At 43.1% G+C, this 15,126-nt stretch overlaps 1 protein-coding gene across 1 annotated transcript in view; it reads left to right on the forward strand.

The window, feature by feature from the left end:
• The window catches only part of FGFRL1 (fibroblast growth factor receptor like 1), a 175,617-nt gene extending 168,953 nt beyond the window's left edge, over window positions 1-6,664 (forward strand). The window contains exon 7 of the mRNA XM_034064941.1: window positions 2,666-6,664. Coding sequence (XP_033920832.1) covers window positions 2,666-3,075 — 410 coding nt within the window. The 3' untranslated portion in view covers window positions 3,076-6,664. The remainder of the gene's footprint in view (window positions 1-2,665) is intronic.
• Window positions 6,665-15,126: the final 8,462 nt, after the last annotated feature.

The raw sequence follows: 15,126 nt of genomic DNA on the forward strand, positions 1-15,126 counted from the left end.
CCTTGATTAAATCAACTGCTGCTGAAATCCTCTGTAGGATGTTTCCTTTTCTCTCTTCATGTGGAATAAAGATTCCAGCAAGGTGAAATAAAATGAATGATCTGTCCCTGTATGGAAGAGGAGCTGGGAAAGGATACTGCGGTTGCAGGTACTACATCACTTTTGTGATAAGGTGGAGGATATGAGAGCTACTGAATAGCAGTGCAGTTTGCAAACCCATTCCTTTACATTTCTCCTTTCTCTTGCTCTAATTTATATTGCTTTTACTGGTAAAAGGAGACAATGATACAGGCCCATACAATGAGAGAAGAATAAAAACTGTCCCAGTCACAGGGAAAGAAAAATAATAAGTGTGAAACAGAGAATTAGTTAAAATTCTTGCTTCGTGATCCCCTGAAGACCCTTGCACCAAACTCACAGCTGCTTCCCTCTCTCCACAGGCCTCAGAGCTGGTGGCCACATCCAACTGAGGCTGTTTTAAGGCAAACCATCCTTTGCCATTTACTCCTGACTTTCAAGTTCTGCCCTGATAAATAGTTTTTGTTGTTAAGGACATTTCTTTCTGCCTCATCATGCTGTGTGAATCCAGCTTCAGATCCACTTGTTTTAGGACAAAAAATCAATCTTACTGTTTTTTTCTTCCCTTCATTTTAGATGTCAGGTCTAATGTGGTGTCTGCAGTCAAGACACCAGTGACAGACAGGAATCATTAATTCTCACAGGTTCTTAGAACTGGTTTTCTGTGTAGGTAGTGGGGGAAATGCTCTTATAACTAAGGCAGCATGGCTTATTCTGCTCATTGATTGCCAAAGCTCTGCATTCAGGCAGCCTCTGAGAGTCACTAGCTTGAATTTAGATACTGACAGCAGGTTGCCAAGTAGGAGAATGCTCTTGGCATCTTCTTCTGCATCACTTAGATTTGGGACTAAGCTCCAACTAGAAGACCTGTCAATCCCCAGGAAAAGGCTGTGTGGGTGGGATATGACTCAAAACCTCTGGGGGTTTCTAAACTATGAGAGTCTGATCCAGCTCCCACTGAAGCCAGTGGGAGACTTTCCATTGACTTAAATGGGATTATAATGAGGCCTCATACCAGAACCAGAGCCTGGAGGCCTGTTGTTATTGGCAGTGACAGAGAAGGAGAACCCAGCTTGCCCTCAGAAACAAAGATGTGGTCACAGGGCCATGAGTTAAAACCACCATTTTGCTTGTAAATCTACCAGATTTGACATAGACATCTCCAAAGAACAGCACGGATGCATATCAAAACACTTTAGTTTCATCCCAGCAGAGGGTTTCTGCCAAATATCATGAACATTGTTGTTTTTGTGGTCAATTGATGGGTCAGTTCTCTGATGCTGCCTTGCTTTGCACAGGAGGCTGGACCAGATGACCTCCAGAGTTTCCTTCCAGCCTAAATTATTCTGTGATTTGCAGTGTTGGTGAATCAAAGTTTTATCTGTTAAAGTCAACAGTATAGGTCCTTCTGACTTCAAAGAGACCACATAGTATATATTTAATGTTTCATACTAGGTCTATTTGTCAAAGAGAGAAAAAGACATTAGTGTCTTAAAGAAGTTTGGCTTGACATATGTTTGACTGTAACATATTGGGCTATTTGGATAGCCTGTGGTTTTAAAAGTTTCTTGAGTATCTCCCTGCAAGCTGAACCCAGTCCCTAGGTATTTTTCAGGGCTTTGGAAACACCAGCTTGTAGCTATCTACATAGGGATTTTAATAGCTAAGATCCTACCCCAGGTCTGCTTTTGGGTATATAAATCAGGGTACCAATCTGAGAGCTACCAGGCTAACCCAAGCTGAGGCTACCCAGGGATGTACAGGCTGCCAACAGCAGAAAGTGGAAGGGGAAGGTAGGTCTGAAAGATGCTGTTTGAAGCATCTTATCTCCTCTGGTAGCTGGATTTGCTGCCCTTGGAAAGCCACCAGTCTCTCCAAAGAGACTGGTGGAGGTAGAGCCCATTTGCCATAGGGAGCTGGATGCACACTTTAATGTCATGGGGACTCCATGGCTTGGGCACCAAGGACGGACACCAGTTCACCTACGTTTTCCCCATCCTTCAGCTTTCCTTCCAGCCACACAAGAAACTCAGGACAACACCTTCAAAACACCACATTCATGTTCCCTGCTATGGCAGAGCATTGCTTGAGTAGTTCTATTATCACTAGGCATGGATACTAAAGAGTGTCTAAAGCACATACAGACACAGCTACATATGGCAGAAGCAAGTGGGGAACGTGCCATGGCTCTGCACAACCTGATCATGCCTCCTGGCTGCTGACACGTGTTGAGTGCTCCAGCCTGGGCAGCAAAGCCCACTCCATCACAGAGTGAGTGTGTTAGGAAACTTTAGGGCTGGCTCTAGTGCATCCATTAAAGCTTGGATAAGAAAATGAAAAAATCCCCCAAAGGCTCCTCTCCTGACCCCAAAACCATAGAAAATTAGTTGTTTGTCCTTCCAGGAGCACTGAAAAGCAAAGCAGTTACCAAACATCATGTGCTGGCTTGATTTCTCCCTTGTTACTTGGTCTGGCAGGGTTGCCAGACAGCCTGTACAAAAGCCAGCCCAAGTGTGACATCTGTTTTGAATCCACTTTGCCTGCATTTAATTAACTCTTTCTGTCTCTTTCCTGCCTTAATGTCCAGATCCCAAACCTCCGAGTGCACCTGTGCCCCCTTCCTCAGTCAGCAGCCTGCCCTGGCCTGTGATCATCGGCATCCCTGCCGGAGCTGTCTTCATCTTTGGGACAATCCTCTTGTGGCTTTGCCAGACTAAGAAGAAACCCTGCTCCCCTCCAGCTGCTGCCCCTGTGCACCGGTCGCAGCCCCGGGACAGGATCTGTGTCTCCCAAGTCCCTGACAAAGACTGCATCTCCTCCATAAACTATGAGGAATACGTTGCCCAGCAGCAGCATTTACTGTCCCAGGGGCCTGCACTTGCCCCTGCCATGGCATCCAAAATGTACCCAAAGATTTACACGGACATCCACACCCATACCCACTCACATGTGGAAGGCAAAGTCCATCAGCACCAGCACATTCAGTACCAGTGCTAAGAGGGTGGCAGTGTACAGTAGCTCGTTTGGGCTTTTCCTCGTGGTACCTCAGAAGAGACTGCTCCAAGTCAGCTCACACTGCCAGCAATAGGCAAAGCAGACAGAAAAGATTATATATATAATTTTAAATATATATATACATATATATATAATTGTATATGCGTGTGTGTATGTGTGTATATATATATGTGTATATATCTATATCTATCTATCTAAATATATATATAATAGAGAAAGACAAAAAGAGAAAAGAGATTTTTTGGTTTTGTTTTTAATTATTGCAATCAGGATGTAGCCAAGGAATAATGAAGGAACTCCAGATCTCAGCAGAGAAGCAGCCATCTCCAACAGTGGAGCCTTCCCGGATCTCTTAATCGAGGTGGCAACAAGTGAGACAGGATACAGGGACGTGAACAACCACTTCCTTCCTTGTGTTGCTACAGGAGCAAGAAGAGCAAGAGGTGACCATGGTGCTTTTCCAGAGGGGCACTGCTGTTCCTGTGCCTGCTTCACATCACTTGTTTTGGTGGGAAGCCCCCAGACCTGTCCCACTCTGAGTGACTGAGGTTTAGTGCCAAAGCACCAGGATACATAATTCACCTCTTCCAGGGCAAAAATATAACACAAGAGAGAGGCTGGAACATGTAATTTCTATTCACAACATGAAATGTTGAATGCTTCTCCGTCATGGTCATTTGGTCTGAAATACTAGCCAAGCTGATTGGCTTGGTATCTGCAAGGTGAAGGCATCATGATTCCCATGTGGTGTTCTGCAGATCAAACCAGAAATGCTCCAATCTCCCAGTCCTAGGACTCAGTGCCACTGCCAGGAAAAAGGAAAGAAGGAAAGAGGAACATTGTACAGAACACCTTTATATTTATATTTAAGAAATAATAATAATTAATAATAATAATAATTGAACTGCTGATGGTGAAGAAAGCAAAACACACTGTCCTTCTCTGATGGCTCACAGTGACAAGCTACTGGATTTTCTATGTCAATGCAAAATACATGAGAACATTAGGAAAAAAAAGTAAGAAATAAAGAGAATGAAATAATAACCTTGTAGGAAACAATGAATTTGAGATATTCACCTAGGTTGTGTGTGGTGGTCCCCTCCCCTCAGATAACAGTTTGGAAATGATACAGCTTCGTTGCAGTTCAAACAACAGTAAAGACAGAAAGAAGAGAAAATAAATAAGGACCATATTAAATACCTATATGGACTGGAGATGAATCCAATTGCAAATATAAAACCTTTGTAATTCTATATAGAGTTTAAACAGAAGTCATGTATATTTAATTTATTTTGTTAAACAAGAAAAAAAATGTATGATATTTTCCTCAGAACAGGCATTTCTATGCGTATTTTTGATCAAAGAAAATAAAGATTTTTTTTTCCAGGTTCTATAGATGCCATGCTCAGAATACACTCGATGTAGCATGTGACCAACTGTACTTCTCCCAACCTGGAGGGTCATCTATCTCTATGCCTTTTTACACTACCCATGTGTAATCTCTTAGCATCATCTCAGGTACCGCTGGTGCCATCCTTGTCCTTTTCAACTGGTTATATTCTGCCTGTGAAGGTCTGCAGTGGCCAGATGACTTCTCATGGATCCCTTGTCATCTTCATTATGAAGTTTCCTGCTCACAGGGAAATCTGTTTCACTATGCATTTTGGGGGGTGGGGGGAAGGGAAGGAGATTGTGTTTGTTTTTTAAGCACAAACCTCCAGTGGGGTTTCTTTTTAAAAGCAAATTCAGTAAATCAAAACATAATGATTTGTGTGCCTGTAAAATGAACTTTGGCCTCAGGGTGCTTGGGAAGGGGGAAATATGAAATGCAAGTGAAACACTTCATTTGTAAATGCAGCTGCTGAAGGAGCCAGTGGAGGGTGAGGTGGGTGCAATAAGAAGAGCATGTGGGGAGCTGCTCACACCATCATTCTGCCGCATGCTACAGAGAGGCACCCAACTCTTTAGAGGCTAAAATGTTCTTTAGAGAAGGCAGGTTCAGCACTCACTTCATTGCATTTCACTTCTAGTTTGCTGGTAAAAAACCCTGAAAAATTGAAACGTGCTAATTTTTAGGTTTGAAATTGCTTCTCTCTCAAAGCCTTTTTCCAAGAAAGAGATCCTCAACAAACCCACTGCTCCGTTTAGAAGTGAAACACTTTATTTAACCTGAACCTGAACAGTGCTTTGCTTTTCTCTAAATGTTTCTGAAGGTATTTGCTCTGGGTTGACCTGCAGTGATTTTTCTGCTGGCTTGTTTGAATCAGCAGCAAACCAAACAGCTCCTTGTTTGCTCAGCAGCAGTGCTGTGAGATGGGGCCCTAACTCAGTGAAACACATAAGCTCCCCATTCACTTTACCAATACATGGTGCTCCAAAAAAGTCCCTTTTATTGCCTTAGCCACCTGGATCAGTGGCTCCATCCCTGCCCACTGTTCTGGTTCTTTCTGGAGCTATCCATAACTTTGGCAAAGAGGAAGAGAAGGAGGAAAAGGAGGAGGCAGAATTAGAGGAGGAATACTTTCCTACTCACACGGAGTTTACCAACTGGCACTGTTGCAATACAGCACCACATAGAACACTGCTGCTTTCCTGACTGCTGTCGTAGGAAATCCATGTTATAACCTCTACAGGAAGACCATATTCAGGGATGATCTTCCTGTAGAGGTTATAATAAAGCAACCTGTTGCTATTTTTATTCATTTTGATCTCAGAAGGAGGGTTCAGTTAATCTTTGTTAACACAAATTTATGAAGTCCATAAAAGCTGAATTTTCTGCATCCCCTCAGATTCAGGGAGACTTAAATGTGAGCACTGGAGGCTCTGTTTGGATACAAGTCGTGGTTTAGGCAGGAGTTCTTAATGGTTCTAGTTTATTGAGTCATCTCACTGCAAATAAAATAAAAAGCTTCTACACTAAGTGCATCCCCTTTGTTTCAAAAAGGCAGTAGGTGGATATTTCCATGAGAGACACTAAGGGTTACATCTCATATTATGCCTATGAGAAGTTACTTGCTGCATCACAGTACTTCTCAAGCTGCACTGTGTTTGAGCAGCATTTGGACCATGGCAGAGGGCAGGATTAACCTGTAAGCCTGTGGCCCTTCTCTGCTCTCTCTGCCATGCTGCAGAGAAAGGGCTCTTCTAACACACCCTGTGTTAGCGGTGCTGATACCAGCTTCAAAGGTGGAGGTGAACACTGGTTTTGTATGGTTCAGCCCTAAGAAAACCCTAAGACACTGTCTTATGGCACTTTCCCAGATGGCAGCTGTATCACTGACCCTTAGAGAGAGGGTTGTGGGTTAAAAGAAGCAATCCTGCATATCTTATGCAGCACGGTCTTCCATGCTGAGCATAATGCTCTCCACCAGTGCCTTCTACCCTTTGTGATCCAGCTCCATCATGTTGTACCACAGAGCTGAAAACTTCATATATAACCAGATGGCTCCCATGGAAGGAGTGGCCTCTTCCTGCCCTTTAAAGCTCCTGCCTTTAGAGATAAATCTCTAGTGATGCTCATAGACAGATCTCCAAAGGCAAACATTGCAATAAACCACCCAGCATGAGCAATGCAACATCACAGCAGCAGCTCTCAACCATGGTTCTGGATGTGCCATATGAGGTGATATAAAGGTCTTGATTTGCCGAAAGCATAGGGTTTTCATCCTGCCTTGGATAATAGCTCCCTCTTTAAGCATCTCCTCTTGGGCACTCAAAGTAGTGTGAAATTTCCCCCTAGGAAAATATCATCATATGCCCTGTTTAAGAGGGGCTATATGTATTGTCTGGGCCTTGCACTGGCTTGCTGTGCCTGAGTGGGATTTGCATTATTGAGGAACTATTTTTGCCTTCACAGGGTACCTGTAAGTGCTCTTAAGAGTCACTCTGTCCCATCCCATGCCCTACTGCGTGCCATTTATTTTTAGGGCTTGATTGTGCCTTGCATGTACTGCAAAGTCTTCCTTAGTCTAAATAAATTCAATCAGGTCCTGTTTGTGTTTAACTTTGTATTTTCTTCAATGGGACAAGATTTGGTCTCATCTTCACACATGAACAGAGTGTGTTTAAAGAAAAGCGTAGTCTTGCCATTAGCTACTGATCCTATTTTGAACAGAGAAGTTTTATATGTATACATATACATATAGATGTACATGCCAGGCTGTGATGTGGAAGGTGATTATGCCTTGGGACTTCAAAGATCAAAGGAATTTTAGGCTTAAAACTCACCTTTGTTTATTCTGTTTGCATTACAGATCAAACATGGTCTTCCATGCCAATTTTTAAGCCTTGTATGGACAATCTTTGCACAATCAGCCCCTTTCAAACTGAAAACCTTTATCAGGCATTGAAAATATAAAGGATTATGTGATTTTCAATTGGTGGCAAATACAGTAACTGAACACATCAAAATGAGATGGGATGGCAGAGTGTGTCTATGTCTGTGGCTGTGTAATAAAAACTGAAGAGAAAAAGGAATAAAAGACTGGAATTGTGTTTATAGATGATAGAGTTCTGCAAAGTTACTGTGTTTTGAAGGGAAGGATGGCTCTGTGTGTGTGAAGGTGTGCATATGATGTTTTAGCTCACATCAGGAATGCGTGCTGGCAAGGCACAGCAGACAATAGTGCAAAATCACCTTTGCACCACAGCTTGGTCTGCTGTTTTTTGAAGGTGCTGTGGACCTAGCAGAGGTATTACTGGAAAAGGCTTCTATTTTTTAGTGAAAAGAGACAATTTTTGATCACTTCCAGAGCTAAATGCAATCGTTGCACCAGGAGCCAAACCGCAATTAGCTTTTGGGGTGCCTACAGTGGAGCAGGGATTTCAAGGTCAAGCCCAGCACCTTCAAGGCAAACATACGAGTGTCTCACTACTCACTCCATAGGCAGCAAATGTCCAAGCTGGGACATCTTAAGATCAGAAAAGCTGGCCCTCACCCAAACTTCATCCTGACCTGACCTGGACCTTGAACCCAAAGAGCCCTGCACAGAAATTGCACACTTGGGGTGGGAAAGAGGAAATATTTCTCACCGGCTCCATTTCTGTGTCTGTCTGAAACTCTTTAGACATGTGAAATACTGGGATAAAGCCCCAGGGGGGATTTGGCAGTGAGCAAAAGCTAGGATGTGGTCAAAGGTTAATGGAGTATTTATCATGGCTTTCCCATTTGGGCATCACCTCTGACTACATGGAATATACTAAGTGTGTTCAGGACTCCAAATTATCCGAAGTCAATGATTATTCCACATACAGGGCCTGTTCCAGCTCTTGCAGATGCCAGTGGGAAAAATTCCCTGTAATGTCCATTGGGAAATCAATGGGATGCATGGAGTCATTGTAAGGTTTTTACATTTTTGCTCTGGCTGACCTGTTGGTAGAGAAAGATGTGGCGGGAGTTAATGTCCAGAGTATAAAGCCAGACACATTTAAATGGGAAACACACACATTTTGGAAGGAGCCCTCGAAGGAAGGGGTAGACACTGTATCTTCCAAAATCTTCAAATCAAGGCTGGGTGCTTTGTGGACAGTGTGTTTTGCTTGGGTGCAAGGTTTTGGGAATGTTATTAGGATAAAGGGATACATCTGGTCCAGATGGGGTCATCCAGTGGTCCCTTCTGGCCCTAAGTAATTGTAGCTAAACTGCAGAGAGAAGGCGATGCAAGCAGAGGTCCTGGCTAGCGCTGTATCTGTACATGTGCACCCCAGAGCTTACAGCAGCATTTGGCACATGGCAGCCCTGTTCAGGCTGCACACGCAGCTCTGCTTGCCTCCAGACTGTAAGTGTGTGATCTCAGCACTTCCCAACATATTACTAACAGTCCTGGTGTTATTTATACAAACTAGGGCTGTGCATCGACATTTACTGTGTCTGCAAGGAACCCCTTGTGCAAACAGCAGCACAGCCTGTGTGTACACACAGCCCTCCTCCAGTAGCATTGCAGAAAATCCTGCTGGATTCGCTGCAGTTAGTGTCACAAAGGATTTACATGTGAATTTGAATGTTAACACATGCAGTTAATGGCCTGCTCAGTTGCATAAACTTGTTACTATATGTGTAAGTATCTCCACATTCTCTATTTGCCATGCATGGGAGGAAGCCAGGATCCTGCCCTAGCTCTGAGATGTACAAAGCTCTCCCCAGCACACATATTCAGACATGAAGGGTTATATGTTGGGTTGTACAGTTTGGCCAAAGTGATCCTGCAGGTCTAAATGCATGGGAAACCAGTGGGTGCGAGACCCAGAGAGAGAGCACTTGTGTGTTATTTGTGGATCATAGAAACACAGACTGGTTTGGGTTAGAAGGGACCTTAAAGCTCATCCAGTTCCAACCCCCTGCCATGGGCAGGGACACCTTCCACTACAGCAGGTTGCTTCAAACCCTGTCCAACCTGGCCTGAGCACTGCCAGGGATGGGGCGGCCACAGCTTCTCTGGGCACCCTGTGCCAGTGCCTCAGCACCCTCACAATAAAGAATTTCTTCCTTATATCCGATCTAAATCTAGCCTCTTCTAGTTTCTTTTAGGTTTCTTTTCAGTTTCTTTCAGGATTGATGGATGCACTGAGGTTGTGACAGGCATAGTCCCAAAACCACCCAGCCTTATGGAGCGATTCTCATCTATAGATCTCAGCAACAATTTCACAGGAAAAGAAATGTGGTGAGAGGGTACTGGCCAGGATTAGGGTCTGTCATCCAAATGTTCTGGGATGCACACAGGTCACCTACCAGGTCAGTTCTGTACTCTGGACCTGTTAGAAAGTGCTGATAATTAAGAAGCTCTATGTATCTCAGACTTTCTCCTGACCTTATCTTACCAGCAAAGCATTTCTTGAACCAAGGTGCTCAGCTTTTAAAGGTTTGCTGCAAATGTCAAAACAAAACCCTCAAGCATAGACCCCACCACCAATAATGTGGACTGTTGTAGTTGAAAATAGGAAATAATAAACCATATTTAAAATACCGGTGTTTCATTTACTGTTAAGTGGCACATGCTTATTGCATAAGCATTGAGTGGAGAGTCGAGGAAGGAGGATGCCCATTTTACATATTGCATTTAGCCAAGACACCTCTGTGTGTATTTACCACTTTCAGGTCTCTGGGAGCAATACATGGAGCTGTGACCTTGATTTGTCCTTATTTTAGCTTTCACACTTTATTTTCTCTTTCCCTTTCTGCCAGTCTATTGTAATTAGGATTTAACATATCCCCCAGTATACATGGACATCAGCAAAGCAATGAGTGTTCATTTTTTTCCCATTTTCTCTAACCAAATCCAGTCCAAAGTGCTATTTCTACCCAAGCTGATCTATTCTTTAGTGAAAGCAGTAATAAATAACACTTTAGACCAGACTTCAAAATGCCTTTTTTCCTTTGATCTGAGTAATTAAAGTCAAGCTGCTATTCCTGAGCTTTTTCTGATGGAATTACATGGGTTACTCAGCTCTTCATTTGTATGTTATTAAGCATTATGTTTTATTGCTTCTGTTCAAACAATTAGTACCTAAATACGCCCCATATTCTCATAAAGAGGCAGTAGCAGTGTTAATGTCAGTGCCCTGGTTAACAGCTTGTTTCCATCCAGAGTCCACCATCGTGCTCCTGTGCCATTTAATATCAATCAGACCTTTACTGATGCCCTTCTGAAGTTGTTCTCTTCTGCAATCATTTAACTTGTGCAGTGAAGTAAGGAGAAGTCAACCAATAAAGTCAAATAAAAACGGCATTTCTCTTAACACAGGATTTTTTTTTTACATTCATTGCAAGTTTTGGTTATAAAAAGCCCAATGTTTTGCGGTGATCGGTCATTTTGACGTTTTTATAGTGTTTTTATTACCCCTGGCTCATTTCCATACTAAAGAGAACGTTTGTAACAATACTTGCTCTCTCTGTTATGATTAGGATTGTGCTTTTGCCGCGCTTTGTTCGGCTGTTGCTGCGCTCAGTAATGCTCTTGGCACACGTCCTTCCAGACCCTGCGGTGTGTTTATTCAAAAGGAAGGAAAAAGAAGTGTCTACTAAAACAATAAACTACTACTGCTTGCGTTAACACGGCCATAACTTCCTTGTTCTGCAGACAATCAGTTAGCAAAGCTGTTAGGTAAACTTGCTCCTACACTGTTGAAAAAATAAATATTCATGAAGCTTACAGCCACAGTTTTCCTGTGCTTTCTTATCAGGTTGAAAATGGTGAAGGGTTTCAAAGCTAATGATTTAATCAAAGAGATAAGGATGGAGGCCCAGATCCTGAAACCAGTGTGAGGCGGGATCTGAAATGTTGCTGAGGACCTGGGTAAGGGTTCAAGGCAAATTTTTCTAAGTTACTTCAACGTTAATGTTATTAATACTGAAAAGTGAAAATATTTTCATTAATGCTGTCTAAGACAGAAGGTGAATGTGGAAAGCACCATGAATGGTGAGAAACAGCCATTAAAGAAGAGGGGGAGAGGTTATGTTGCAGCAGGTTTCCAGGATAAGGTCAAGTCATTGCTTTGGATAGTCTGCATGGGTTTGAACCTAGGAGGCTGTCACAGGCTGCTGCCCCCAGACCCAGGACAAACCAGAGCACTCAATGCCACCTGTAACAGACAATTTCTGTTGAGCACATCACTGCAGAACGCATTCCATTCAAAGCATGCTCTTGTCTTGCCTGGATTTGGAAGAGAAATAAGGGTCATAGAATCATAGAATGGTTTGGGTTGGAAGGGACCTTAAAGCTCAGCCAGTTCCAACCCCCTGCCATGGACTCAAAGCCCCTTTCAACCTGGTCTTGAACACTGTCAGGGATGGGGCAGCCACAGTTTTTCTGAGCAACCTGTTCTAGGTCCTCACCATCCGTGCAGCAAAGAGCTTCTCAAGATCACATCTCAATCTCCCCTCTGTCAGTTTAAAGCCATTCCCTTTTGTCCTGCCATTACACACCCTTGTGAAATGTTCCTCTTCAGATTTCTTGTAGGATGTGTTTTAAGACCCAGATTCATACTCCTGAGGCAGCAAAGTTAGGGACAGAGTAAGCATGAGATTCTTTCAATACGGAAGAGAAACTGGCACTTCCCACAGGTGGTTTTATTGCTGGGTGGAGAGAAAGACCCAAATGGTGTTTACTGTTGCACTAAAGCCAATGAGATAACCTACATTTGTCACCCAGGTACCATAAAACAAAAGGATGAACGTGGCTTTGGCACTGAAACACAGCAGTGGAAACTTAAAAAAAGATGTAGCAACACTGTGAAGTGTCCATTTACATAAATTTCCCCAAATCTTGCATAGACCTCAGCAAGGAGTTGTGTCTTCCCTTATGCTGCTGTGTCCTGCAGCACCCTATTGAGCCTGAGAGGCTCATGTTCCACAAGCCCTTGCTCTCGCTGCATGGCTTCATTCACCAGTTGCTGGCCCCAGCCCTATGCTACCAGGGGGACACAAACTGCCCTATGTCATGGTTCAGTCGGAGCTCACCAGCTTGACATCAGAAGAGGCACATTTTGATGTTTATCTGCAACTATGTGCATGCACAATAGAGGCTGCATGTAAAGACAGTTTAACCCATTATCACAGAGACCTGATTAAACATTCTTCTCTCGTTTTGGTGTCTCAAGGCCTAATACTCCCATATGCCACAAAAGATTTGTAAGGGGCCATAAAGTCAGCACAGCTCTGTTTGCATTTGCTGTTTTGGTTCCTTGACAGTGCTGCTGGGGCCTCTGTGCAAACATGGCTCTGCTGTCAGCATTTAAAATGCCAGCCCCTTCAGCATTTAATCATCTCATTTGCCATCTTTGCTAGAGCTGACACCTTACAAACTCAAAGGCATAAAATTACATAGGCAAAACAAAACCAAAATGGCATTTAAAAATAACTGACTTGTTAAATAATTTTAGGAGAAAAGATAATACATGTTGTGTAGGTAAATGCCTGAGTGCCCCTCCACATTTCCAGTGTCTGCACTCAAAACAGCTTTTCCCACTTATTCTTTTTACATCCCTGTGAATTCTTGCAATTATTACTATCTCTTTATAAAAGAGACATTGCAATACTGAGAAATTATAAGTTTGGGGTTTTTTTAAGGCAGGAAGAGCTGAGATTTGGGCTTGGATCCATGCACCAAATTAACGTCTGTCTGAAACCATCACCCCCCTCATTAAATCAGTAGTTCTTTGGCACAGGGAAGCACAGGACACTGACTTTCAGAGCATCCATGGTGGCAAACCAAGGCCAAGATCAATTATTTCCCAAACTGGAGCCAGTGACAGTGTGAAGATGCTGGTGTCCGTACTGGGGTGGCTGTGTCCCAGAGCTGAGCAGTCAGTGAAAGGCACAGCTGGTTTGTTACACCATTCAGGGCCTTGACTTAAACTTGCTTCTCCCAAAACACAAAGTGGAGCTGTTTCCCCAGCCATTGGGTGATGCCATCAGAGTGCTGTGGGTTGAATCTGTCCTTATGGAAGTCACTGGGAGTCATATACTGGACTATTTGAGAGAATAGCTCATTCCCCTTGAGAAGCTAGAAGCTTTTTGACAGCTGCTGTCATCGGCACTGATCAATGGCTCTTTATTCCCCTCTTTTTCTTCAACAACTGTGTGCAAGAGAAATATGAGGGGGAAATATGCTTTGAGCATCCTGGAGGGACTGTGCAAGAGGTGTTAATGTCAAAGTTTTGTCCTACAGCTACTACAGAAAGTTGGTTGTCTGTGGTTTATGCACATACAGTATTCAGAAGCTTTTATCAAAACCCATGTGTTGTCCTTAAGAAAGCTGGGGTGGGGGTGGGGATCATGATAAATAATTCATATTTCAAATAGTATTAAATGGATATTTTACCATACAGATTCAAATTATTTAATAAACACTGGGTAAGTCCCTCCAGGAGTATCAGACAACAAATGGTAGACGATATTTTGGCAGTGAAGAGAAGTGGCTGCTTCCAACAATTGTGGATGACCCAACTGTCTTGGAAACACGTTTGGATTGTTAATCTTGATAGGTTTTTGTTGCCGAGATTGTAGCTGGAGGCACAGGTATGGGGAAAACTGTATCAGATGTGGACTTTTTGTAAGCAGGTAGTGTTGAATTTTGAAATGTTCGGTGCTTCAGAACAAAAATTGAATTTCCAAACCCTTCAGTGCTTGCACCATCTAAAAAGCTTCAGTATAAAGACATATTCTTGATAGTTTTTAATTTTCCAGAAGCCAATGAAGAGAGTTTACAATACAAAACACATTATTGCTGGTTGCTTTAATAAATGTATCACCAGTATTGAGTGACAGGGAAGCCCATTTTGTTTCCAGAGTTGTCTAATTTGAGTTGTCCCATGGTTGTATTTGTAATACTTCAAGTTGATGTCCTTTTGTTATTCCACAGTGTTTGGACCTCAGAAGCTGGATGGTTTTTTCAAATGCAGTTGATTGAATGTTTAGTATTGGAGATGTGTTTTGGTCTTTGGCAATGTCTATGCAGTGTGTATGGAGGACTAGTCAATAATTACCATTTTTCCAAGAGGAAATATTGGACATTGGAAACATCCAAAGTCCATCAGTCTGCATGGGATCCACAGCCTGGAGTGCTCTTCTGGACAACATCTCTCAAAATTCAAGCAGTGTTTCCTTTTCAAACACACTCAAAGGATTTGCCACCCTTTAATGTGATCATAGGGGGGTTGTAACTCTAACTCAAGGTGTGGAAGAAGGGGTGCATACACTCCAATCCCTCCAAACTTTTCCAGCCAAAGCCCTGTAAGTTTTCCCAAATCTTGGCTCACTGAGCACCCTTGGCTAGGCATCCTGATGTTTTCTCTTGCATGGGGATGAGAACAAGAGTTGTGGACCAGGAAGGGAAAAGACACAAGTGACTTTAAAGTCCATGGTGAAGCTGTATGAGAGCTGCTTAGATGACACCCTGGACCCTCCTACCTCCTTGCAGCTACCTTGATTCCCCCTGGATCTTCAGCAGGTATGTGCAGGCTGCATTTGGAGATGAGGGAGACCTTATTACCCTGGGGCAGGCTATCACATCTCTCATTCCTGCTGAAAGGAATGAC

This window comes from Melopsittacus undulatus, chromosome 7 (assembly GCF_012275295.1).
Source record: "Melopsittacus undulatus isolate bMelUnd1 chromosome 7, bMelUnd1.mat.Z, whole genome shotgun sequence".
NCBI lineage: Eukaryota > Metazoa > Chordata > Aves > Psittaciformes > Psittaculidae > Melopsittacus > Melopsittacus undulatus.